Source organism: Rhamphochromis sp. 'chilingali' (genome assembly GCF_963969265.1).
Source record: "Rhamphochromis sp. 'chilingali' genome assembly, chromosome: 1".
In the NCBI taxonomy this organism is placed as follows: Eukaryota; Metazoa; Chordata; class Actinopteri; order Cichliformes; family Cichlidae; genus Rhamphochromis; species Rhamphochromis sp. 'chilingali'.
The window spans coordinates 71,259,927-71,287,819 of NC_137929.1; the positions used below are offsets into that span (position 1 = coordinate 71,259,927).

The window sequence follows — 27,893 nt, forward strand, 5'->3', positions numbered from 1 at the left end:
AGTAAATATAAACAACGACAGTATTCAGGAAAAACAAACATTGCAGATATTTTTATCATAACTCTGGTTTTACGTGGCCGTTCAACACAATTTAAAAACTGGTATAAAGTCCACACTTTGTCCGTCAGTTGTTCCGTCTGTCCTGCTCACATCTCCAATGGTTGTACACGTTGTCATTAACGTGGCTTCACTCCACATCAGCCGCTTTGCTCGCTAAAACACCGGCGTCGGCACATAAGGACGCTGTCATCAACCACGTTGATTAGCTGCGTATATACCAATGTGAATCGCATCATTGGCTGGATTATGGGATAAGGTGGCATCGTTCTGATCCCATACAGGAGCAGCCAGTCACTGACTGACTGACACTGCAGAACAGAATTGTTGAAGTTTTAATTTTAATTTCAATTCAGGTTAGATGTTTTCTTTGTGCGCAACTCAGATTTTCTGTGCGCAGAGACCGTGCCAACAGTGCACAATTGCGCACGCGCACAGCTTAGAGGGAACATTGCTGACAATATAATATGATGATATCAAAAGATTCAGCTTCTGTTAAAAGTTTTAACAATTTTGACTGATTTACTAAGTTACTGGTACATACAGCTATATATACAGTATTTTAGTAGTTGTCAAGCCACATTATGGCATCATGATGCGGTACAGTTAAAAAAATATTGAGCCACTCCTCATTTGTTTATGTGTTGCATGTACATGGAAAATAGCTACAGTGGTTTAATGAAACATGCGAACACAAATGGAAATGCAGACTGCACTCGCTCTGGCAAGCTTTCATGATTTGTTGTTGTTGGCGTTTGTTTTAGATTCAAAGAACAAAATGGGAATAAAGGATGTGTTTTAGCTACAGGCTGCTTAACAATGTGCCCAGTGTTGGGAAGGTTACTTTTAAAATGTATTCAACTACAGATTACATGCCCAAAATGTATTTTGTAACGTATTCCGTTACGTTACTCAATGAGAGTAACGTATTCTGAATACTTTGGATTACTTAATATATTATCCTGCTTTTTACAACAACGTGAATGTACTATTGATGTGTGATTACTGAAGGTTACTCTCCATATCAACACCAACTAGATTTTTAGATCTTAATATAAATGAGTAACAGTAGGTGGACATTAGGTAAAGCTGCACTTTTTGCAGTGATCTCGTGTAGAAAACTATTTCGCGCGTATATAAAACAGGTCAGCGGCTCCGAACCGTAGTAAAGGGACCTCTGGCTAATACATTGGTTCCGTATCGGGCTTGTAGCCGAAAACTAGCTTTGCTTTGTTGTGTGGGTCAACTTTGCTTGCGAGAGACAGAGAGAGGCGTTGAAAGGCTGCTGCAACGGAGCTTATTGTTTCAGAGGAAAACACGAACACGGTGTACAGTTGAGTCTAATATATATGAAACAGGAAACACCGCCGTGTAATCCATTTATTTCAACAAAGTAACTGTATTCTGAACTAGGATGCTCCAAACCCACACAGAAAACCATCACTGTGTGGCACCACAACGGTGACTCTGCACTGCAGCACTGCTTTAAATGCACAGACTGGTCTTCAGGGATGCTGCTGTGTATAAGGGGAAGCTGGATTTAGAGGAGTATACATTGGCTGTCCTCAGCTACATTAGTAAGTGTGTGGAGGATGTTACCACCACCAAGTCTGTGATGTGGTATCCAAACCAGAAGCCCTGGCTGAATGCAGAAATCCATTCCCTGCTGAAAGTCAGGGACGCCGTCTTCAGGTCTGGTGATGCACAGAAACTCAAGAGGGCTAGGAGAGAACTGACTGCAGGCCTTTGAGAGGAAAACTATATTTGAGTCTATGGGTCTTTGTGCTGATGCACCTGTAGAACTTCCCTGAGGGAAACAGGCTGAACATGTTGAAACCAGGGTGGGAGCTGTCCTTGGTGATGTTTGCTGCTCTGCTGAAGCAGTGGGAGGAATAAATGTCCATCAGGGATGGGAGAGGGCTGTGCTGCCTTGACTACACTCTAAAGTCTCGCTCTGTCCAGGAGATGTCAGCAGAGACGAGGACACCAAGGAACCAAAAGGTGTGGTCGGACTGGTGGAGGTTGGGGAGGGGTATATCTCTATATGCATGTTTGATGTTTGAGTAAACATGATCTAGAGCAGGGGTCGGCAACCTGTGGCTCCGGGGCCGCGTGCGGCTCTTTAGTCCTTATAGTGCAGCTCCGTGTGGTTTGGGAAAATAAATGAGAAGTATTTAGCTGAAGTGTATTTTATTTACAGTGGGGCAAAAAAGTATTTAGTCAGCCACCCATTGTGCAAGTTCCCCCACTTAAAATGATGACAGAGGTCAGTAATTTGCACCAGAGGTACACTTCAACTGTGAGAGACAGAATGTGAAAAAAAAATCCATGAATCCACATGGTAGGATTAGTAAAGAATTTATTCGTAAATCAGGGTGGAAAATAAGTATTTGGTCACCTCAAACAAGGAAAATCTCTGGCTCTCACAGACCTGTAACGTCTTCTGTAAGACGCTTTTCTGTCCCCCACTCGTTACCTGTATGAATGGCACCTGTTTGAACTCATCATCTGTATAAAAGACACCTGTCCACAGCCTCAAACAGTCAGACTCCAAACTCCGCCATGGCCAAGACCAAAGAGCTTTCGAAGGACACCAGGAAAAGTATTGTAGACCTGCACCAGACTGGGAAGAGTGAATCTACAATAGGCAAGCAGCTTGGTGTGAAAAAATCAACTGTGGGAGCAATCATCAGAAAATGGAAGACATACAAGACCAAGACCACTGATAATCTCCCTCGATCTGGGGCTCTCTGTTATTGCCAACAAAGGTTATGTTACAAAGTATTGAGTTGTATTTTTGTTATTGACCAAATACTTATTTTCCACCCTGATTTACGAATAAATTCTTTACAAATCCTACCATGTGAATTCATGGATTTCTTTTTCACATTCTGTCTCTCACAGTTGACGTGTACCTCTGGTGCAAATTACTGACCTCTGTCATCATTTTAAGTGGGGGAACTTGCACAATCGGTGGCTGACTAAATACTTTTTTGCCCCACTGTATGTTAGTTCTTTTTTAACTTGTAGTTCTAAATTGGAAGATTATTGTGATATTGAAATATAAATATAAAATTATATTCTATTATTTTATAAATATATGTTTTTATGTATAAAGTTACGTTGAAACCAAGCAAACCATTGTTGTTCTTGTGACATTACCAATAAGTTTGATGTGTCACATGGCCCTCTCCCTAATGAAAAAACAAAAGTTGTATCCAAGATGGCCGACTTCTAAATGGCCACCATGGTCACCACCCATCTTGAGGAGTTTGCCCCCTCACATATACTAATGTGCCACAAACAGGACTTTAATATCACCAACCATTCCCATGTTATTACGGTGTATCCATATAAATGGCCCACCCTGTAGAGCGTTCTCCTCTGGTCCCGTTGTTGCACCAGCTTTCATGCATGTAGAATTCATCAAATGCTAAATGAGCTCACGTTTTTCATGACTCTATAAAATCTCATAGTTTGAACATTTAATATATTTTATAGATTCGATTGTGAATGAGATTTGATTCTAATTTTGGTTTATTCTTGTATCGCACACAGCAGTGATTTTCTTTCTTTATTGTTCTTTCCAGGCAGACAAGACTGGCTGTGCAACTTTTTCCTTCAACATGTCAATTTTTACTAAAATAGACCAAAGGAGGCTTCATGATGTTCTGGATATCAGGGCCAAAGTGGAAGAAGAGGGAACAGGCAAGTTGTGTTATTCCTTTAAAATGACACATCGATGTGTATTTAACCAAAAAGGCATTCACAGGATTGTAACATGAACGTTTTTACATTCAGGTGTTTCACTCCCTCAAGAGAAGAGAGTCACGATTTCTTACGTCCTTGGAAAAGTGTCTTTTATTAACGTGCCCAAGGTTTGGGAACGGGGATCTAATGTGGAAGGAAAAGTAAGCCTAACATGTTGTTTTCAGCTCAGTTTGTCGTACAAAGCACATTTAAATTGTTTGTATTTTCCATTGATAGAGCATTGTGTTCTTCAACAGGTCAGAGCAGTGTACCACAATAATACACCAGTTTGTGATGCACCGGTCTACCTGTTCACGGGACAAATGTGGCAACCACGCTCACTACAAAATCTGACAACTGACAGCAATGGTGTGGCCTCATTTTCTTTCAGCACTGATAACTTTGACCAGGATATCCAACTCCATGTGAGCTGACACACGGAAACAATGTGTAATTTAATGCAGCCATGACAGCAGCATGAAGCCACAATTGGTTTCTGATAGGCTGCAAATGTCCAAATACCTCCCACAGTAATAAGCTGCAATCCTGAAACAGTTTATGACTCATCTTCCTCCACCTTTGCCTTGCTTATAAAGCCTCGTTGACCAATGTTATTTGTAGATCAAGTTTTTAAATTTTTGTTTCCTATCCCCAACTAGGCAAGCCTGACACCAACAGTGGGCAACCAACAATACAAAACTGCATACTATGACAGGGGATTTCACACATTATCCATGTCCCAGCCGTCTTCTCCTGATATTAAAACAATCAGCTCTCTAGAGGTACAGAAGAAGGATAAATCACTTCCCTGTGATGCAGAAGAAGACGTATCAGTCAACTACACTATAGTGGGAGAGTCTCCGGGGTCTGTGGATGTCATTTATCTGGTGAGTTATCTCTGGGTTTACTACAAAGTTTACCATGGCCAGACCTTTTGTGTGTTTGCTAAAAAAGTACTGTTGTAATGCCCATCATGACTGAAGAAGAAACTTTCAGTCCATCATGAGAATCCAGCAGCTTCGATCTATTTCAGCCTAAATACTGATCCAGCCCAAACTATATGCTTTAGAAAAAAGGAAAAAGCCTAAACTTAAAACTAGGGAGGGCGTCTGTCTCGTGAATCACAGACTTCATGTCTGGTTCCTCTGTTTTGTCCCTCATCATTTTCTGTCAGCTTAGTAATTAGCCTCAGTGTTTAGTCCTTTGTTCATGATATCCTTAGTTTTCTCTCTCTGTTAAGTATTTATATTCTTAGGCCTTCGTAGATTTAGTCATCTGGGTTCTGCTCTAGTTAATCATGCTTTCCCTGTGTTTCCCCTGCACTTTTCAAGTCTTGTCTTTTAGTGACTCCACATTTAGTTAGTGTTCCACAGGTGTTTTCTCTCTGTTCTGTGTATTGTATATTTGGATATAGATATTTAAATTTGTGATTGACATGACATTGACCAATCGGCTGAAAGGAAGAAAAATTGGTTCAAAATTCGTTCTTGGACCTTGAAACTTGAGTGCAGAGTTTCACACGTATTTTTTGGTTATAAATACGTGTGAAATTTACACATATACAAATCTTTTTTACAGACATACAAATTCTTTTTACACTTACAAAACTGATTTACAAGTACAAAATAATGACCAAAATTTGAGCCCATACATGTGCGCCTTAATTGAACATCCGTCCAAAGCACAATACTCAGCTCCTCCAGTAGGCGGCAATAATACAACATGGAAGAACAGATTTATAGTACATTCTTCTGTCGTTGGTAAAATTCCTTTTTTTTTTTTTTTTCAATTTATTTTTTGCCTGTCCCGTTTGGCTCTTTTGCATCAGAATTATTGTCTAAAGGCGAAGAAAGATGCCCAACGGATTTACTTTACCAAATTGACCATCCCGGCCTTGCCATAATGGTCCATTTGATTCACCTTTTATTGTTTATTTTATTTATTTTTTATTTTCACTTGCTAGATACGGGACAGACTTGAATGAGGAAAAGAAAAGGGAGAAAGGAAGAGGGAAAGAAAAACAGCAGAGAAGAGGGACGGGGATAAAGGGCAAAAAACAAAAACCAACTAAGAAAGCAGACAAAAAAAAGAAAATGCATATATCAATCACCTGGATCACCTGTTGAGAAAGAAAAAAGAAAACAAGCAGAAGAGAACAAGAGTAATAGAATAAACAACATCACAATGATCTATGGGAATATGACAGTAAATACTAAATATTAAACATTATTGTGCAGCACATAAGATCAACAGAACACAGTGTGCTTTGAGGTAGGAGCCAAAAAGGGTGTAGTTTGTGGGTGTGATCACCCGTGTGTACACCTGTGAGCATGGATGCGCTTGTTTTTTTAAAAGGTTCCTTCATGTAATGATCTGCTAGAGGGTGTGGGGGGGCCACAGCCCCGTCCTCCAGGGCATGAAGCAGGTATGGAGGAGATCAAAACTCCAGACATCCAGAGGCCCTCAGAACACAAGAGACCAAGGAAGACCAACAGAGGGGCAGCCGCGCCACTGTCCCAGAAAGAGCTGAGGAGAGTCCCAGATGAGGGCTCACTCAGCAGCCGCGGAGCAGAAGCCAGGGGGGTTGCAGTGACGCGCCCGTGAGCTCCGCCGGCAGCCAGCTGTGCCAGAGTGACCGAGCCCCAGACTGAGAAACCGAGGGCACCCCACCCCCGAAGTGGCCCGAGCGAGCCCCAGGCTCCAGGCCCCGATAAGCGGCCGCCAAGGAGTGAGCCGGTGTGTACCTGGGCGCCCATCCCCGGACACAAAGAACCACCAACGCCCCCCGCTCCAGCAGGTCGCAGAGAACGGGGGTGTGAGAAGACTCCAAACCTCCCTCCACCCGCTCATTGTAGTGTTGATGCATGTGTGTTCTAAGGTGCCTTTAAAACCCAGGAGGGCATGGAGCTACCTGCCAGAGAGCAGCAGGTAAGCGCATAGTCCCTCCTGCTAGCCCTCAATGTCTACGTGTATTTAAAATTGAGAGGTGGGCAACGACGCCAGGGGTGAGGTGTACACCCTGATGGTAATTTGGATTCCATGTAGCGTGCCCACCCCCAAGATCCTATATGTATGTGTAATGAGAGTGTGAGTAATGTGAATGTCTAAGTTGTGAGATAAAATTGAGGCAGAGGCAGCCAGAAGGGGACAGAGGGGGGGTAGCCCCCCCTGCACCCTGGTGACATACCCCTACTCCAAGGCCCTGCACGTGTGGGTGGTTGTGGTGGAGCGGGAAGAGGGAGGCAGCTGGAGATGGGGAGGGAAGGAAGGGAGGGGCAAGTGACCCCTCCCTGGGGCCAGCTCCCCCGCTGACCCCAGTAGGCACCCCCATACTCCTCAACCCGCCAGGGAAAGGGGGCCTAGGCCCATCCGGACTGGGGCTCAGAACAGCAGCACCGCCCGGGACAGCCCACCCGACCCCACCACAGAGAAAACTGCACCCACCCCGTCATCCACTCATCTTCCAGACTACACAAGACAATAGACGCCCAGGCTGAGATCTTCCTCCACCCCTCCTGTATCTCCCCCTCCTGCAGAGTGAGTTCCTGAAGAGAGGAGAGCTCCTGCAAGGTCTATCAACCTCCCCCACCAGTTGAAGACCCCCCAGGTGGCTCGATGCACTGGCGGCACCCTGCTCCAGGGCCGGGCCCCCATACACCCACCCGCCCACAACCCCAGCAACATACCAACCAGGACCCAAGCCCCCAAGGCCCAGCCAGGGCCCCAGCCCAGAGACGGAGCGCCCCCAGAACCTCACGCCTGTCCCGAACCCACCCAGGGGCAGCCAGGCTACTAGGTCAGTAACCCACGTCCATCAGCACAGACCCTCCCCTAGCCCCGCTGCACGCAGCCATGAGGAAACAGTCACCTGAGAGCCAACAGAGCCCCTAACCGGACATGACCGCTACCCCGGGTTGAGCCCCTCAAGGAAGATGCTCCCGGGGAACCCCCCGACGCCCTAAGCCTGTCCCTACCCCCACACCAATCACAACCACAACCAATAAAAACAGCGAAGGTGGGACCAAACTATGACCCCCCCACTAGGTGATGGAGCTGATAAAAGGAGCCCAGAGCAATTGATCTGATGTGGTGGCAGAGGCTGTATCATGACTAATGTAATCTAATAGATAATTTCTATATTGGTTAGAATTAAGATAATTTTTATTTTTCCAGTTCATGAGGACTGTTTTCTTGGCTATGCATAGGGCAGTGAAAACCATATGGGCTATATTCTTTTCTGAAGTGACATTATCTAAGCTGCCCAACAAACACACTAAGGGGGAAGTTGGAATGTTACATTTCAGACACTTTGATAAGTCTTCACATATCTCGCGCCAAAACTTCTGAACTGGTGGACAGAACCAAAGATCGTGGATATAATTGTCCGGTGAATTGGTTTGGCAGTGTGAGCAGTTGTTGGTAGACGTAAAGCCCATCTTGAACATCCGATGACCTGTATAGTGCACTCTATGTAATATTTTGTATTGAATTAATTGAAGACTGGGATTTCTAATTAAATGAAAGTTTTTTAAGCAAATCTGAGACCAGAAGTTTAGGTCTAAGTTAACTGATAAATCCGCTTCCCATTTTGCAATAGGAAGTTATATTGATTCATCTGTTTTAGAAAGCATTCTGTATATTTTGGATAGTAATTTGGGGGTTTTAAGAGTAAGAAATTGAACCACATTTGGTGGTGTTTGTAGTTCAACTTGACCCGGTTTAAATTTCTTTTTTACTATGAATTTAATTTGTTGATATTCTAAAAATCTTTTCTTGTTGATCCCATATTGTGTAACTAGTCTGTCAAATGAAATAAATTCTGTTCCTGCTAATATATGTTCTAAATATTTGATTCCTTTACCACTCCAATCTGGAAAGTTTATCATATTATTGTTTTGCAATATGTCAGGGTTGTTCCAGATAGGTGTACGTTTGCATGGGATTAATGAAGACTCCGTCAATTTTAGAAACTCCCACCATGCTGTCAGAGAAGAGCTGATGCTGACGCTTTTGAAGCATTCATGTCGTTGGATGTTTGAGCTGATAAATGGTAGGTCTGAGATCTCTAGATTATTGCAAAGTGCTTGTTCTACATCTAGCCAAGGTTCATCTAAGAGGGTATGTTTTAGCCATCCTGAGATAAACTGAAGCCTGTTGGCTAAGAAGTAGTGCTGAAAGTTAGGCAGTTCTAATCCTCCTTTATCCTTGGTCTTTTGTAGTGTTTTTAAGCTTATACGTGGGGGTTTATTTTTCCAAAGGAATTTGGACATACATGAATCTAGAGATCTGAACCAATCTTGTGGCGGTTTAGTTGGGATCATTGAGAATAAATAATTTATTTTTGGTAAGACTATCATTTTTATAGCGGCAACCCTTCCCATGAGTGATATGGGTAGACATTTCCACCTAGCCAGATCACCTTCTACCTTCTTTAAAAGTGGGATATGGTTTAATTTAGTTAGATCTGCAAGCTTGGGAGAAACATTAATACCTAAATATTTTATATTTCTCGATTGCAATGGTGTAGAAGAGGAATTATGGAGGGAGCAATTAATCGGTAGGACTGTAGATTTAGACCAGTTAATTGAGTAATCTGATATTCTTGCAAAAGAGTTTATCAATTCAATCACCCCAGAGATATTGGTTTGTGAATTTTGGAGAAAGAGTAAGACATCATCCGCAAAAAGGCTGATTTTATGTTCCACGTTCTTGCATTTTATGCCCTTAATTACTGAATTCTGTCTGATTGCTGCTGCTAGTGGTTCAATAAAAATTGCAAACAGTGAAGGGGAGAGTGGGCATCCCTACCTGGTGCCCCTCAAGAGACAGAAGCTGGAGGATGTCTGGTCATTTGTTCTGACACAAGCTGTTGGGGAATTATATAATATTTTTAACCAGTTTATGAAAGAGGATCCAAAAAGTAAAGTTGCAAATAGAAATTTCCAGTTAACTCTGTCAAATGCTTTTTCTGCATCTAAAGAAAATATTGTAGTTTCGGTGTTTTTACTGTATGAGTAGTCTATCAAATTAAGTAATCTACGTGTATTTGTTGATGAGTGCCTACCTTTTATGAAACCAGTTTGGTCAGGAGGAATTAAGAAGGGGGTTATTTTCTTTAGTCTCTTTGAGAGAGCTTTGCAGATTATTTTTAAGGTCTAATTCTTTGTAGAATTCTGCAGGAAAGCCATCTGGACCTGGAGCCTTATTATTGGGCATACTTATCAGGGCTTCCTGGAGTTCACCTGGTGTCAGTGGTGAATCCAGTGCCATTGCTTGAGTGTCTAATAATTTTGGAAGAGTTATGTTGTCCAAAAACTGATCAATTTCTTTTTTAGATGGGTTTATTTGTGGTGAATACAACGTTTTATAGAAATACCTGAAAATGTTGTTTATTTGTATCGGTTCATATATTGTGTTCCCAGATAAATCTTTAGCAGCACATATAGTTGTTTTTTCTTTATTTATTTTTAGCTGGTTTGCTAGAAATTGACTGGATTTATTACCATGTTCATAATTTTGTAAGCGTAGTCTTTGTACTAAGAATTTTGTTTTTTTACCAAATATCTCATTTACACTCAACAAAAATATAAACGCAACACCTTTGTTACTGCTCCCATTCCCCATGGAATGGACGTAGAGACCTAAAACTCATTCCAGATACACAATATAACCATCCCTCCAAAACAGTGGTCACAAATCAGTCCAAATGTGTGGTAGTGGGCACATCTGCCATATTGAGATAATCCATCCCACCTCACAGGTGTGCCACATCAGGATGCTGATCTGACATCATGAGTAGTGCACAGGTGTACCTCAGACTGCCCACAACAAAAGGCCACCCTGGAATGTGCAGTTTTTTGCGCTATTGGGGGTCTGGGGACCCAGAACCGGTCAGTATCTGGTGTGACCACCATTTGCCTCATGCAGTGCAACACATCGTCGCATGGAGTCTATCAGATTGTCAATTGTGGCCTGTGGAATGTTGGTCCACTCCACTTCAATGGCTGTGCGAGGTTGTTGGATATTCGTGGGAACTGGTACACGCTGTCGTATACGCCGGTCAAGCACATCCCGAACCTGCTCAATGGGTGACATGTCCGGTGAGTATGCTGGCCATGCAAGAACTGGGACATTCTCAGCTGCCATCTGCCCTGAACAATGTGAACCATGATTCATCCGTGAAGCGCACACCTCTCCAACGTGCCAGACGCCATCGAATGTGAGCATTTGCCCACACAAGTCTGTTACGGCGACGAGCTGGAGTCAGGTCAAGACCCCGATGAGGACGACGGGCATGCAGTTGAGCGTCCCTGAGACGGTTTCTGACAGTTTGTGCAGAAATTGTTTGGTTGTGCAAACCAATTGTTCCAGCAGCTGTCTGGGTGGCTGGTCTCAGACGATCTTGGAGGTGAACCTGCTGGATGTGGAGGTCCTGGGCTGGTTTGGTTACACGAGGTCTGCGGTTGTGAGGCCGGTTGGATGTGCTGCCATATTCTCTGAAACGCCTGTGGAGACGGCTTATGGTTGAGAAATGAACATTCAATGCACGGGCGACAGATCTGGTTGACATTCCTGCTGTCAGCATGCCAATTGCACGCTCCCTCATTGCTTGTGGCATCTGTGGCATTTTGCTGTGAGACAAAACTGCACATTCCAGGGTGGCCTTTTGTTGTGGGCAGTCTGAGGTACACCTGTGCACTACTCATGATGTCAGATCAGCATCCTGATGTGGCACACCTGTGAGGTGGGATGGATTATCTCAATATGGCAGATGTGCCCACTACCACACATTTGGACTGATTTGTGACCACTGTTTGGGAGGGATGGTTATATTGTGTATCTGGAATGAATTTTAGGTCTCTACGTCCATCCCATGGGGAATGGGAGCAGTAACAAAGGTGTTGCGCTTATATTTTTGTTGAGTGTAATTCTAGTTTTGTTTTGCGTATTTTCTTCAATGTTTCCTGATCTTGGTGGGACGCGTAGGCTTCTTCTATGGATTTGATGTTTTTTCTAATTCCTGAGTATTTTTGTTTTCTTTTTTCTTTTTATGTGATGAGAAAGAAATTATTTTACCTCTCATCACAGCTTTCCCTGCTTCCCATAGAACAGAAGCTGATGTTTCGGGAGTGTCATTATAGTCCAAATATGAAGTCCACTCTTTTTTAAAATATTTAATAAAGTCTTCATCTTTAAGTAGTGATATATTAAATCTCCAGTTTTTTCTTGGCGTAGTATTATTCTTGTGCATTAGTGTTAAAGATACAGGACCATGATCGCTGACAGCTATAGGGTGAATCTCAGTGTCTGAAATGTCGTTCAGCAGTGAGCTGCTGACCAAAAAATAATCCAGACGAGAGTAGGAGTGATGGACATGTGAGAAAAAAGAATATGCCTTACTGGTGGGGTGAAGGGAGCGCCATGCATCGCAAAGACCAAAGTCGCTCATATACTGTTTGATTATATTTGTGGACTGCCAATTACGCTGAGTTCCCGCTGTATTGAGCCTATCCATGTCTTCATTTAGTCCAAGGTTGAGGTCGCCTCCAAGAACAAGTGTGCCATCTAAGTGTTCAGAGAGTGCACTGAAAAAACCGTGAAAGAATGAGGGATCATCAACATCTGGACCATATACACTTGCAATACATAGCTTTTTATCACGTATAGATAGTTTAATGATTAAGAATCTACCCTCTGGATCTATAACTGTATCGAGTACTGTGAAATTAATATTTTTATGTATTAAAATTGCTGCTCCCCTTTGTCTAGAATTATAACAAGCTGAGAACACATTAGGAAACTCAGGTGTTTTAAGTCCATTCGAACCTCTAAGAGGTCTGTGGGTCTCTTGTAATAGGACAACATCCGCCTGTAGTTTTTTGAGTTGGTTAAATATTTTTAATCTCTTTTCTCTGGAGCCAGCTCCATTTATATTCCATGTAATGAACCTCAGTGTACCCATAGATGTCTGTGTATAACTAGGGGTGTATGCTGTGTGCGTCGCTTAGACAGGTGGAGAGAATATGTCACTTGTTCATAAATAAAGGCAAGGCAAATTTATTTGTATAGCATAATTCAACAACAAGGTGATTCAAAGTGCTTTACAGAGACATTAGAAACAAAAACAAATAAAAAGCATGATTTAAAATTGATTAAAACAAGCAAACAAACAAACTAACTAAACACACACGAAGGAGAGAGAGAAAAAATGTGTGGCGAGATGCTCCCTGAGTCTGACTTGTGTTTGCATATTTACTAATATGTAGGCTTGGCTTAAGTGTGTGTATCCTAAACGACTGTGTGCGCTGTCTGACTGAAGTGAATGTGCTGCCGTTGAGCGCATGGTGCGTATGTGTGGAAATAAAGGATGTTGTTTGTGGATGAGTGTGGAATAGGGGTGGGTTTTTATAATCGCTTCATCGATTAAAATCGATTCTGGCTTGGATAACGTAAAATCGATTCATTAAAATCCTGAATCGATTTTTTAATATAAATTTATTTTGCCCGAAATGCCAGAATCTCTGGTGAAACCTCACAAAATTTCAACAACCACCAAACAGCTAAGACAGTAAATGAGAGCAGGTACAGGGATTCTGCACAAAGACTTAAACACACAGCACGACCTGCGGATCAGAATCAGTTAGATGTCGCCTTTCTCACGGTCGGGGCTGAAAGCCGACAGCTCGCTGATTCTGATCTGTCGGCGGGTCGGCGCTTTGTGTTCATGCCCTTTATGCGCTGATTCTAAAGCTGTTAGCTTGATGTCTCTCCAAACAATATTGACCGAACCAGCAGCAAAAGAAGATCCAAACTATGCTTCACATAAACATCGTCATGAATTCACTCTGACTTTTACTGTTTTGCTTCGTCCAAGATGCACAGCTCTCTCTCTCTCTCTCTGTACTTCAAGAACAGTTTCCCATCTTCATTATTCACTTACTTGTTACGCACAAGACTACCGTTGTTTACAGCGCTGTCGGCCGCTGTTTTTTTTTCTTTTCGTTTTATATACTTCCGAAAAGAAAACCTAATTTCTGCTGTTCAATACTGAACAAATTTAAACTTTTTAAAATTATTCAAAATGCAAAACGCTTAACCGTGTCTCTAATAAAACCGCTGTAACATCAGAGGTGATGTTCATATGTTGATTAATGGTTTTCTTTCGTTTTTGATGTACTGCAGAATATTTTTATAAAATCCCAGAACAGGAAAATCACCTTCATGTTTTTCTATGTTTTATCCTCAGCTACTTTGACACAAAGGCATCTGCTGTGACGCTCACACCTGTGATAAAGTCTTGCGTGTGTCAGCTTCCTTTTTATAGATACAAAAATATGTAAATGTACTGATCTGAATTATAATATTTCTGTCAAAATTTCCCAGATTCAAATTGAATAGAATCGAATTAAATCGAATCGTGGATCAAATCGATTCGGGACCTTGTGAATCGGAATTGAATCGATTCTAGAAATCAGTGACGATACCCAGCCCTAGTGTGGAAGCAGGTAATCGAAGCAGTGAAAGAAATAAAGAAAGAAACCAAGGACAAGGGTGAGCAGCATAAAAACAAGAGGGGGAAAAAGAGAGAAGAAAAAAAAAACAAACCCCGAAAACATTCCAATCAAACCGTTGACGGAGAGTGACGGTGTTAATTCTGCTATCATATCACACTTAAGATGCAATTTGATACTGGTAAGTTAAACAGATGTTAATGTTAAGTTAATGCAAGTTAGTGTGAGTGGATAGGGAAAGGGTGTAGTGGATTCTTATCTGGTGTGAGGTTAATACAGCCACGGAGTGATGTTGGGGTCGCGGTGGAGCTGTCCATCCACGTACAGCCGGTCCACAGCGATGACAGCGCGGGAGCCCTTCTGGATGAAGCCGCGTCGGATTGGGAAAAGGACCCTGCGTCGTTCCAGGATCTCTTTGGGGAACTGGTCGTTCACGCTGAAGTCCGTTCCTTTTAATTCCCTGCTTTTGTTTAAAGTGGCCGAATGTGGCCACAATAGGACGTGGTCTCCCGCGTTGGTACACTGAAAAAAAATTGGAGTGACATTTACTTAAAAAAAGCTAGGCAACTTTTTCCACACAGAAAGTGCTTGTAATCTTTACTCGGGCTATTTCTAAGTAATATTTACTTACTAGAACCATCTATTTTTTATGTGAAATACACAAGTAAATTGCACTGGCAATACTCATCTACAGGTTGTAACTTTTACTCAGAATACCATTGCATCCAATTACAAAACCCAAGTGAACATTGCTGATATTTCTTTGTGTTTCTTACTCATCTTTTCTTTGTTATATTCTATGTAATTATTAAGTAATATTTATTATGAATGTACTAGTTAATATTAATCGAATTGAATAAATATTCTTATTATTCTATTAAATAATAAATCAATATTTTCTAAAACAAATATTTGCAGCTTAAGAGACACTTTTATTTCACAGTTGAAATGGCATAGATATATTTAAAATATCTACATAACATTATAACCAAAAAAAACATGGCCATAGAACTTCTTGATCGCAAATTTCAAAACAGAGCATATACACATATACAAAAAAACAACAACATGCTATTCAAAAACTCAGTGTGCACTGTCCCCTTTCTTCTAATCAACTTTCAGAACACATACATCAACTCTGTCCATTAACAGTTGCAATCACTACCTTTGCAGACATTCTCAGAACGTTCAGGACAGAAAGAACTTGTATAAAACTGAGCAACATTTGAAATTACTGTCAGAAAACAGACAAAATGCAAACAAATTAATTGTGCTGGACAAAAGCACAAATAACACTGGAACACTCACACTAAAAGTTTCTTGTGGAGAGACTGGACCTTTGGTGACATTTTAAGGATGTCAAGCTCAAGAAACAGCTTCTGAAATACCTCAAACGTATATTTCAGTTTCAGTGGGTAACTTAAGTTGACAGCATAGATGACACCCATGAGCAGGAGGCAAGCGTTTGTCACACTTCCGCAGTCCTCCAGAATTTCTGTCCCCTCAATGATGACCGACACGTTCACAGGATCTTGGTTTTCCTGTGCCACATTGGGATGGATTACGATGATCTTCATCATGTGATTACTGCAGTCCTCTTTCAATGCTTCTTGGCTGACGTCCTCCTGTGAAAACAAACAAACCACAATTAGAAATAACTAGAATAGATTCCAAGTAAAAGAAAAGGTTAAGAGAAAAAAAAATGTAAAAATAAAAAAGAGGTATAACCAATTTAGTATACCCAAATCAAACAATATTCATATGGCACTTTTCATACGTAAAGTTACAGAACGTGCTTCACAGAGGCTGACCCTGAGACAAAGAAAATCACTTTTGGGGGCCATCCAGCCTGGAGCTGTCCATGGGACGGCACGCGTGTTGGTAGACCAGAACCATTAAATCATTAAAATAGGTTATAAAGGTATAATCAAATTAAATACTCTTTTGCTCATAAAATAAAGTTAATAAGTGATCGTTAAATAGTCAGAAAAAAACCAGACAAAAGGCAAGTTAAAGTTTAAGGCAGATAAGATAAAGATTAAATATGATTTAAAAAATAAAGGGTAAGAGCATAAAGATTTAAGAAATTAGTTAAAAGCCTGATTGAAAATATTAATCTTGAGTCTTTTTTAAAAAACATCACGAGTGTAGAGAATCTTTGACCTTCAATATATCATCACAAGTGAAGACCAGATTATAAGGTTAGACAATTTTAATACAGTCATTATGATCATCAGATACCTGATGGTCTTTGATCAGCTCCTCTCCACTCTCTCCAAGATACTCAACTAAGCAACGAATGATAATGTCCCTTCTGCCATCGACATGATGCTATTAAACCCAAAAAGAAAATTTATTGCAGAAAATACACAACATAACATATGTAACATACATACATAACAGCACATACAGATGTAAACAGAAAGTTACCCATGGAGAATGTAAGCCTGCAGCTACATTCTAACGTTGTGAAGTGTACAACTTAACATGAATTTCTCAACGATGTGTGTTAAGACAAGAGTCCAGTGCATGTCATAATCTGTGGGTCCAGAAACTGTCTCTGCCCAGTGAGGAAAGTTTTCTGCCTCATCACTGGACATGCAAATGAATTTTTTGCAACATATCAGTACCTCCTATCACAATATTAACCAGTCAAGGACAGGAATTCCCACACACAAGAGTAATATTTTGGGAAATAATTGTATTGGAGTCTATGGGCAGCAGGAAGGGATCTCGCTGCACTCAGAGGGTCACTTTGAAAATTCTGTAAATTTCTCTGCTTTTGAGCGCATATTAAGGGAGAGATGACAGGTTTGTATACACTTGTAGAGACAATCATGTGCATAAATTGTTAATTGTGGCCACAGTGTCAGGATCAGGAGAACAGTTTCAGCCAACACAGACACTGATCAGAATAAAGGACAAGTTCAGTATTTTACACTTAAAGCCCTGTTTTCAGTTTATGATGAAATCGAACGATTTTGATTGAAATTTGGACACATGCTGCTGGCCCGAGCTTTTTTGGTTTCTGTGGTAGCACATCCCCACCTCCACAATGGCTTCATAGGTGCACTGGAACAATCCTTCCTAAAATGCATAAAACTGTCGTTTACAAAGACGTGAAACTCACCGAGTGGTCAGGAGTGTTCACTGATATGTTCACACAAAAATCGCTGCAAAAGATACTTTCCAACTGGTTTTTATTGTAGTTTTTGTCCAACTCCATTGACTTGTATTAGATGTGCTGTGATGTACGGTATTAGTCCGCCACTATTCCATTCTATTATTCAAGCTCTCGGCGGAAGAATGTACAGGTGTAAGGCGTTTGAAAAAATAGGTCCAGTTTTACAACAAATGGTAAAACACCTGTTGGAAAGCATTTTTGCAACGATTTGTGTGTGAACATATCAGTGAACACCCCTGACCACTCGGTGAGTTTCACGTCTTTGTATGAAGCCATTGTGGAGGTGGGGGTGTGCTACCACAGAAACCAAAAAAGCTCCGGCCAGCAGCATGTGTCCAAATTTCAATCAAAATCGTTCGATTTCATCATAAACAATCTGAAAACAAAGCTTTAAGTTTAAAATAACAAACTTGTCAACTTGTCCTTTAAATAAGAGTGATACATTCTCAGTGTGTATGACCTCATCTTTTCCATTAGATTATGTAATTAAAATAATTTAAAATTTTACCTTATTGAGTGAGTCCAACATTGGTTTTATTTTGGTCCCTGCAGTCCCGCCCTTCCTTCGAAATATCTCCAGGAGTTTGGTGGTGTACCTGTCCAATCTGGACAAAAACGTTCGCTCCAGATGAATTGTGGTTATTCGCTTAAACTCCTCTTTGATCTGAAATGAGAGATAAAACACAAAATCATGTCAAAGATGACTCATGAGATCTCACATACACTTAGTTGCTGCATGAACAAGAACTGGATTTACCTGATTTTCACAGAACAGAGAAGGCCACCTCTCTAAGAGGTCTTGGATTGCGGGGCAATCCTTGACAACCTCTTTTCTTCTCATAGCGAAAGACTTCTCCATTTTCTCATTAATTGCCCTCTCATTGTTCTTCTTCTTCATTTCCTTCAGCAAATCTAGTCTATCCATCTCTAAGGTTTCCTCAGTCTCACCGAATGGCAGTGGTGGCAGATAGTTGACTTCAGCTTTTTTGGCCCTTTTAAAGCCTTTAAGTGAACCCTCTTCACTGGAGCATCGTCTCTTCAGTGTGTTCACCTCGAGCTCTGGAATGGCTAATTGGCGACCTCTTAACTTTGCCCTGTAGTTGCCCATTTTATACTTTATCCTCTGTTGCCAACCATATAGGCCATTAAAAGAACCTGGCTCTTTGAGGCATGGGTATTTTGCTACCAAGGCTTCAGCAACAGCTAAAATCTGGACACCAGTTGGATATGCTGTGAAGCCAAATATAGTCTCTGCAAGCTTCTCAAGAATGCTACTAGTTACGCTTGGGTTGTTCAAAAGTGTGCCATCATTTTCATAAGCTTGCTTTCCTGCTTCCAGTGCAAGGTCTATATCATAAGAGAAGTCTGGTATTTCAAACTTAAATGGCCATGGCTTAGACCTGTAGGATGGTCCACTCTCATCTGGGGAGGACAACAGGATTGTGTCGCATACAGATGAGGAGGAGCTTGCTTCTGTAGATAGTGGAACTGGAGATTCGACTTCTGACATGTCCACAGTAGTGAGACTTAAGATTACTGGTTCAGTTTTTACTACTTTGAGGTTAGCTTTATCTTGTACTTCCTCAATCGAGGTCAAAGTGAAGAACTGACCATCGAAATCCATGTCCTGGTACATAACAGTGAATGGTCCTGTAATATCAAATGTCTCTCGAAGAACATCATTGAGGTCCTGAAGTGTGCTTGGGATGCCTGCAGGTAAAAGTAGTTTGTGGACATCATCCTCCCCAAAAATTATCCGCAGTTTCGCTGAGGGTGCCATATCAACAGGAAGAAGCTGCAACAACAGAAGAGAAATACAGACATTTATTCACAAGCTTCTCTCCTCACATTTCAAAAAGATAGGCAAATGTGGTGCTTTAAAGTTGTCAGGCGTCTTCCTGCAAGGGTGTATGAAGCCAAAGGATAAAAATCTTTAAGCTCTCTTTGCTCAAGTAACTGCACACTCCCTGTGTTCTCCAGCTCATAACTCCTCAGGTGTTCATTGTACCATGTATTTTGTTGTCTCACGAAAAAAGTCAGTTTGTTACAAATCACCATTATCTGTAACACTTCAGAAAAGTCAGGCAGTCCTGCAGTGGAACCACAACACAACAACATTCCCACTGCATAGTTGGTGCCTAAACTGCACACATTATTGGCAACATGCACAGCTGTAACAGCAGGGAATCTGCATTTCACCAGGTCTTTTAGATCATCCTTAAGCACATCTAAAGAGACCTCTGTTGTTTTTGTGACCGCAAGTGATGGTTTGACAGAATGTGATTGATGATATGCAACCATGAGCTGGTGCTTATTTGCAAGAGACAGCAAAATATTCCTGAAACAACCAGTGTGTCTTACCACCTTCTTGAAAAAGCTGTGTTTGGCCTCGAATCTCATTGTCCAGAGGGCAGCTAGGGGGCCAAATTCCCGAATGAGCTGAGGATAGTGCTCAAGGAAATGGTGCTTGGGAATGAGCTTATGTTGGGGGAAAACATCAAGGAATCTGCTTCGGTGTTCTGAAATGATGCTGTCAAGATAGCAAATGCTTTCTTCAGTATGGGCTCGAGACATGACAAGGTCCACAATGTCTTTCAGTGTCATCAGCATCTGCCATACAGGCTCTTGTTGGGGTACTTTTAAACCTATAATCAGAGGCAAAAGACGTAATAAGCACCAATTTTCATGTGCGTTGCCCCCTACTGATTTTCGAGTCGAAAAGTTAGCAGGAATGAGATGAGGGCGATTTGTTTTATCACTCCACTTGTATGGGAAATTGGAAATGGCATCATTCAGTTCCATGAGAGAAAAATATTTTTTCTTGATCAAGTTATCAAATGCCAAAGCCAGTTCCACTGGAACAATACCCTCCAGCAGATCATGTAAAACATCTGGAGGGTAACCAGATGTAACATGAAAATGCTCAAGTTTTTCTGACAATGCACACTGTTTTTTTACACCATAACAATGAGGGTGATCTGGACTAGACACAGCTGTCTGTACATGCAGTGTATGTTGATCTTTGGTTCTTTGATGAAAAGACCCAGATCTCACTTCATTGGACTGAAACTTGGATCGCTCCCCAACACAAAACCGGCAGATGTATGACCCTGCAAAGCTTTCGACAAATCCTGCCACAGAGTGCGCCCCCAAATTATCTGCCACCACACTGACCACAGTCCCTTTAATGGCTTTCCCTAACGCTGGAACAAAAAGACCATCTTTCTCCAAGCTTTGGATATCTGTTAACAGTGGCTCTAAAACTCGCTGGAATCCAAACTGCTTGGTGTCTTCAGCCTTACACAGAATTGCAAGGTAGATTGATGTCAATGTGGAACGTAATTGCAACGGAATGTTTCCCAACACCCAATAGACAGCTGTGACTTTGTGCTTTTTTCGAGATGTCCCAAGAGGATTACATACCTCAAAGTCATCAATGTACAGGATGAGACTCACTCTGTTCTCCTCTACAGAGAAAAACTTGTTGTTTTGATAGTGAGATCCATCACGAAATGTCTGGTACTTAAAGTCATTTTCAGTTTTTTTTTCACCTTCAAATGTGTTTTCTTGAAAAGACTTACTTAGGACCTGCACCAAGGAGGGCAATATTGGGACATACTGGAAGGTTTTGCCCTTTTTTTTATCAAGTATGTGTTCTTCTGGTTCAACAACTGAAAAATGCTTCTTCATAAATTCTCTTCTCTTGTAATAAGTTGTGAAAGGGCCACCTGTCCCCAAGGCAGTACTTATAGGGTGTGTTTCACAAAGATTTTTCACTAAATCTGAGATAATGGCTGGATCCAGATCACAGTTATGGCTTTTCAAGGTGGACACCACCACATCTCTTAAAAGTGGACCAGATGCAGAGGTGGATATAAACTGAAGCTCATCTACTATTTCATCAATGCATCTGTTTGGGACATTGAACATGCTTTCTAACTTTAAAAATAGATGGCCAAATTTCTCTTTTATATCTTGAGACAACTCCTGTGGTTCCCCATCCCAAAGCTCTAAGCTCTCTTCCACATAGGTCTCATCCTGAGCAAACATGGGTTCATTAGGTTTGCTTTTTAATACTTCAGTTTTAAAATCCTCAAGGGTGTGTGACTGGTGTTTTCTGTGTCTATGTGTAGCAAAGGTGGAATAAATATTTGTACTGAAGTTGCAGTCTTTGAAGACACATGCAACTACTTCAAACTTCCTTAAGTGGTTGTTAAGATGCTCAAAATACTGCTTCTCTGAATTAAAAAAAACAGAGCAGCAAAGTAGACAAGTAAATGAAAGAGGTCCACTTTGTGTGACCAGCTTCACATGGTGTCGAGACAAATGGGTCTTAAGGGCATTAAATGTTTTAAACGAGCAAGGGCAATCAGTGTGAAGACAAGGGACTGACTGGCTGCGACCACCATTTCCATGCTTTAGTCTGTAGTGTTTTAACAATCCCAACCTCTTCTCTGACTCAAAGCTACATATCTTACACATCCATCTCATGTTGTGGCACCTTAAACAGACAAATTATGTGACAAGTTAAACCTAATCATTACTAATTTGATCTTACCTTGTGGAGTTCAAATTAGCAGTCAGAAGGTCCTATGTTCTGTAAAAAAAAAAAAAGAAAAAAGAAAAAAAAAAAGAAAAAAGGTTATCTATATGCTTTTCAACTAATTTCTACTAACTCAAGGATGCACACTGATATTATTATTATTTTTTTTACATATGTTAGTTCGGTGGCAAATTTAAAACAGGTCAATATGAAGACTTGAGTGAAATCGAGTGCGTATATCGTTTTTTGTTTTGTTATTTTTCAAAATACACCTCATGGCAGCTGTGCAGCAATTATTTTAAACTGGACCGTGGTCGTTTTATTCACAAAGACGTTAGTTAAGGCAGCAGGCGTGTGTTGTTTAGGTGGCCATCTAAGCTGTAAAGTGCTGTGGGAAATTCTGGACATACCTCCTGCCAGGAAAGTTAGTCAGCAAGTCTAGCAGGAAAATACACTATTTGCTAGCGCAGCTTCTTTCAGTGCGGAGAAACTGACTTAAGTAGGTGAGCCAACAGGAACGTACAAAGTTTGTTCCGCTTAAAACTTACATTCATGGTTCTACTTCTTCCCGTTTCCGTCAAGTCTGCCAACCGTCGAAATGTGGACCATGGTATGTCTGAAGAAAGACCGCTCAAATGTGGGGAGGGGCTTTGACGTCATGCTCCGAATGCAGAGAAGGTGGCCATATTCACTGATGTCACTCCATTACATTTTACTTGGAAATATCAACTAATTAAGCCAATGAATTGGTTTAGTGAATATTACTTGGATCGAATGATTCAATTTACATACAAAACTGAGGACACATAATTACAAACAATCCTCAAGTAATGCACTACAAGAAAAACTGCTATTTTAAAGTAATAGCACTGAATTTGTAATTTTTTGTAAAATTTATATAGCTAATTGAAATAATAATTACAGGGCCAAAAAAACATTTTTTTCAGTGTAGAATTCCAAATGTTCAATTACCAGATAGTGGTCACACCCAAGTTTGTCAAGATAATAAACAAGATTGGCATGTTCAATAAATAACCATGCAGAAAGAAGCAATGATATGTACCATTTTATAATAACATTTTTCCAGGACTCAACATAAAATTGTTCAGATTTTTAGCATATAATCACAGGAAATTAAAAATTAAAAAAGTAGAAAAAAATAATAATGTTGGTGTAAGTTGTGGGCACCCGCAGGATCTTTTAAAAACATATGAGACAAACTGCATGTTAAGAAAAGACCTTTTGGGTATTTTGAATTGTAATTTAACTGTATTATTAGGAGATGGGTGGAGTAAGCTAACTTAGCATTGTAATCAGAGTAAAGACAAAATACCAAAATACAAAAATACTTTTCGAAACCCTTCGAACAGCTATAAAAATTGGGTCTGTAACTTATCTTTAAACAGTTTAATTACTAAGAGCTGTTATTTCACTCCTTTGCTTTTAAGGTGCTCCGATGCTTTTAAGGTCTGAAGACAATTTTCTACAAGCAACTTTTAAAATTCATAAGATATCAGAATTTCAGCCACAAAACTGCACCAATTTACGTTCAAAAGTTTGGACACATACTTATTTTATGGTTTTTCCATATTTTCATGACTCTAAAACATAAAACATATTTAGAGTTATTTATATATTTTTCTTTGCTTCAGTGTGCATCTACAATGTAGAAAGCATTACAATAAAAAAAAAAACACTGAATGAGAAGGTGTGTCAAAACCTTTCACTGGTAGTGATGTCCACAGATATCAGTGCTAGTTCATTCTTGTTTTTAAATGATTTCTGTCTTCCAGGTGTTGTCCAGAGGAGCAGTCACCATGCAAGGACAAAGACAGGTTGAAGTGCAAGATAGATCAGGTAAAATTTCCATATTTTCACAAATGCCACAGCCAAGCATTGACGTTGGTCTGTTTTGTTGATCTGTGGATGCATGTTTGGACCTGTGTTTCAGTGAATGAGGGCCAGGTGTCCTTTAAAGTCAGAGTGTCTCCTGAGATGGCTCCAGAGTTCCAGGTTGTGGCTTATGCCGTCCTGCCAAGTGAGGATGTAATTGCCCACAGTGCTGACTTCTCTACTGACAAATGCTTCAGCAACAAGGTGAGTGTAATTCTAGAGGTGTGCTGTGTGTTTGGTGTCTGCAGTCATGCCATGTCGTTCAAATCAAAGTCATCTCCAGTTGGCTAAATCACCTGAGGATTTCTAGCATCAGTAAATGGACTGGTTGTTGCACAGCTGTTTCTACTCTACCTGAGGACTCAAATTGCTTCTTTATATGACCTCATGACCCGCTCACTCCCATTTATACAAGCACTTTTTCAATGATGATGCAAGTCCTACCTATCTAACACTGACACAGTGTTCATACAGTGTCCAACGTGGGCTACAGCCATCACATGGGACTCATGATTTGTCACTCACCACAGTGAAGCAGCTCATTTAGCCAGCAGTGCGTGGGGAGTTATCACAGTCACTAAACTTCTACGGGTGTTTTGTGTGTGTCAGGTGTCAGTGGAGTTTTCACCGTCTTCAGCCGTCCCAGGTGAAGAGACCAACATGCAGGTGACGGCCCTGCCACGTTCTCTGTGTGGTGTGAGCGCCATCGACAAGAGCGTTCTCATCAAGGAGCCTGGGAAGACTCTGGATGCAGATAAGGTAACTGCTGATATTAACACCAGTGAGGTGGACACATCCCTTATTTCCAGAGCCCGTAGTGCCGTGAGTTACCAGCAGCTCAGGCCTTCGCTCCGGTACTTGTGTCCTGATAAGTATTCTTTGGGCAGTCGTACATTGAACTGTTTTAAACAGTCAAATGCTGAGTTTGTCTTAAAGCAAACTGGTATAAAAAATACAAGGTTACATATGCATGTGTCTGTGATGACAGTCTTTCTAGCGAGTAAGTAACCGTGGATGGACAGATCGATCCGCACTGCAGTAAACGCCAGGACCGCCTCCTACAACGCGGGTCTCGCCACTGGCGATATGAGCGCCTACAAAGCGGCCTCATACGGCGTGCGGCGCGCGGTGAGAGATGCCAAACGCAGGTACCGGGAACGTGTGGAGTCCCGCTTCCACCAGGGCGACACACGGAGTATGTGGCACGGACTACGCACCATTACGGACTACAAAGCCAGGGACACTGCGCCGATCAACGCCGACTCTGCATTCACCAACGAGCTGAATCGGTTCTACGCCCGTTTCGAGGTTAACCAGGCGGCTAATGCTATCTACCGCCTGGCTACCGAGGACAGTGACGTCATCAGCGAGAGACCGGTGACCAGCATCGCGGAGCATGACGTCCGAGCGGCACTGAGGAGAGTAAACACAAGGAAAGCGGCGGGGCCAGATGGCATCACCGGCCGTCTGCTGCGCTGCTGTGCTGACCAGCTAGCAGGTGTGTTCACTTACATCTTCAACGAGTCCCTGGCGAAGTCTGTGGTCCCCACATGCTTCAAAAGATCCACCATCATCCCTGTGCCCAAGAACAGCAAACCCTCATCCCTGAACGATTACCGGCCAGTTGCACTGACCTCAGTAGTAATGAAGGTGTTTGAGAGGCTGCTGAAGAACATCATCTCCTCCTCCATCCCAGACACCACAGATCCGCTGCAGTTTGCCTACAGATCCAACAGATCCACAGAGGATGCCATCGCCCACGTCCTACACACCACTCTCAGCCACGTGGACAAGAAACAGGGTAACTATGTGCGAATGCTGTTTGTTGATTACAGTTCAGCGTTTAACACAATAGTGCCCTGCAGACTGTTCACAAAGCTCAGGGATCTGGGACTTAACAGCAGTCTGTGTGCATGGGTGTTGGACTTCCTCACTGGCAGAACTCAGGTGGTGAGGGTGGGCAGGTGCTTCTCCAACAGCATCACCATCAACACAGGAGCACCTCAGGGATGTGTCCTCTCGCCACTGCTCTACTCCCTCTACACTTCAGACTGTGTGGCCACCCATGGCTCCAACACCATTGTGAAGTTTGCTGACGACACAGTGGTGTTGGGTGCCATCTCCAACAACGATGAGGCGGCCTACATGGATGAAGTGAAGAATCTGGCATCGTGGTGCCAGGACAACCACCTCCAGCTGAACGTCAGCAAGACCAAGGAGCTGGTGGTGGACTTCAGAAGGAGTCAGCACAGAGACTACAAGCCCATTATCATCAATGGAGCTCCAGTGGAGAGGGTGCAGTCCTTCAAGTATCTTGGTGTCCACATCTCCTCAGACCTGACATGGGCTGCCCACATTCAGGTCCAGACCAAAAAGGCTAGGCAGCGCCTGTATCACCTTCGACAACTGAGGAAGTTCAGGGTCTCTCCAAAGATCCTCAGGATTTTCTATAGAGGCGCTGTGGAGAGCATCCTCACACAGAACATGACATCGTGGTTTGGGAACAGCTGTGTGAAGAACCAAAAAGCTCTCCAGAGAGTGATCCATACAGCAGAACGCTGCTGCAGGATTGCTCTCCCCCCGCTTCAGGACACCTACACCAGGAGATGCCGGACTAGAGCAGCGCAGATACTGAAGGACCCGTCCCATCCTGGCAACAAACTGTTCCAACTTCTGCAATCTGGTAGAAGGTTCCGCATCTTCCGGGCAAGGATAGAGAGACTCAAGAGGAGCTTCTATCCCCAAGCCATCCGTGCCTTAAACACACACACCCGCCCTCTCACATCATCTATAATTGACTGAGACAGGACTCTTCCAGACACTAAACCAAGGCACAATGTACATTCCAAATTCCTTTAATTTTAAATATGTTTATATTGTCTATCCTGTAAAATAGTCAGATGTCTATTCATATTAATGTACAGAATTCACCTGCTTGCTGCTACTACTGCACATTCACCCAGTGTATATACCGTATTTCCCGGACTACAAAGCGCACCTGAATATTAGCCGCACAAGCTAAAATCAGGGGAAAATCCTGTTTTGTACATACATTAGCCGCACCTGACTAAAAGCCGCAGGTGTTTCAATGTTGACTTATCATATGTAAGAGAATATGCACAAAGGGAATTGTCAGGAAAGAGATGGCTGTTTGGAGACACACCCCTTTTATTAATATTTTGAAAAACAAGTTATGGGTACATATTTGCACATGTAGTACATAACAGTAGCCTACAGCACACCAGAAAATAGATTCGGCCTACCTTTTAGGCTCAGGTGCAGTGACACGGCTTTAACAAGAAGAAAAGTCAGTCATTCACCATCTTTCTCTTCTTCCTGCGCTCTAAAACCACCAAAGTCCTCTTCTCCAATGTCGGAAACGAACAGGCTCAGGATGGCTTCGTCATCCACTCTCCGCTTCTCTCCTTCGTTGTCACTTTCAAAACCAAAGAAATCCTCGTTGTCAGTGTCGGAGTCGAACACCCTCAGAAGGGCCGTGGCGGTGTCCTCCTCTCCATCATGCAGCAGTCCAGCCCTTCAAAATCCGTTGGTGATCGTGGATGTTTTCGCACTTTTCCACGCTGTCAGAATCCACCGGTGGAGTTGAGCATAACTTGCTTTTCGCAAGTTTATCGCCGCTCGTCATCCACGACTCCCGCTGAATGCGTAGCGCTACTTTGAAGATTGTTTTTCGCGCTACTTCGTACGGCACTACGTTGCCTGGCGGACGGACATGTGACTAACATACCACTCTTGAACCCCGATCCTTCCGCCAGGCAACGTAGTGCCGTACAACAGCGGAACAAACAAAACAAATCGTCTTATGATATGACAAAAATCATGGAAAATCCATAGAAAAGCCGCACCTGACTAAAAGCCGCAGGGTTCAAAGCTTGTGCAAAAAGTAGCGGCTTATAGCCCGACAATTACGGTACTATATATATATATTTATAAT

At 42.0% G+C, this 27,893-nt stretch overlaps 2 protein-coding genes across 2 annotated transcripts in view; one reads left to right on the plus strand and one right to left on the minus strand.

Moving 5' to 3' along the window:
- Window positions 1-1,760: 1,760 nt before the first annotated feature.
- LOC308396860 (alpha-2-macroglobulin-like) overlaps window positions 1,761-27,893 on the plus strand; it is a gene marked incomplete at its 3' end in the record, with an annotated part of 40,650 nt that continues 14,517 nt past the window's right edge. The window contains exons 1-8 of the mRNA XM_080882487.1: window positions 1,761-2,058; window positions 3,648-3,765; window positions 3,859-3,968; window positions 4,065-4,232; window positions 4,467-4,694; window positions 23,839-23,902; window positions 23,997-24,142; window positions 24,548-24,697. Of these exons, the coding sequence (XP_080738613.1) occupies window positions 1,954-2,058; window positions 3,648-3,765; window positions 3,859-3,968; window positions 4,065-4,232; window positions 4,467-4,694; window positions 23,839-23,902; window positions 23,997-24,142; window positions 24,548-24,697 (1,089 nt within the window). The 5' untranslated portion in view covers window positions 1,761-1,953. The remainder of the gene's footprint in view (window positions 2,059-3,647; window positions 3,766-3,858; window positions 3,969-4,064; window positions 4,233-4,466; window positions 4,695-23,838; window positions 23,903-23,996; window positions 24,143-24,547; window positions 24,698-27,893) is intronic.
- Window positions 15,429-22,100, minus strand: LOC308396403 (uncharacterized protein). The gene is made up of 5 exons (XM_080881676.1): window positions 22,061-22,100; window positions 18,260-19,297; window positions 18,011-18,166; window positions 16,560-16,649; window positions 15,429-15,943 (listed from the first exon to the last, which is right to left on the minus strand). Exons 2-5 carry the CDS (start codon window positions 19,280-19,282, stop codon window positions 15,623-15,625), a joined length of 1,590 nt encoding a protein of 529 aa, XP_080737802.1. The 5' UTR covers window positions 19,283-19,297; window positions 22,061-22,100; the 3' UTR covers window positions 15,429-15,622.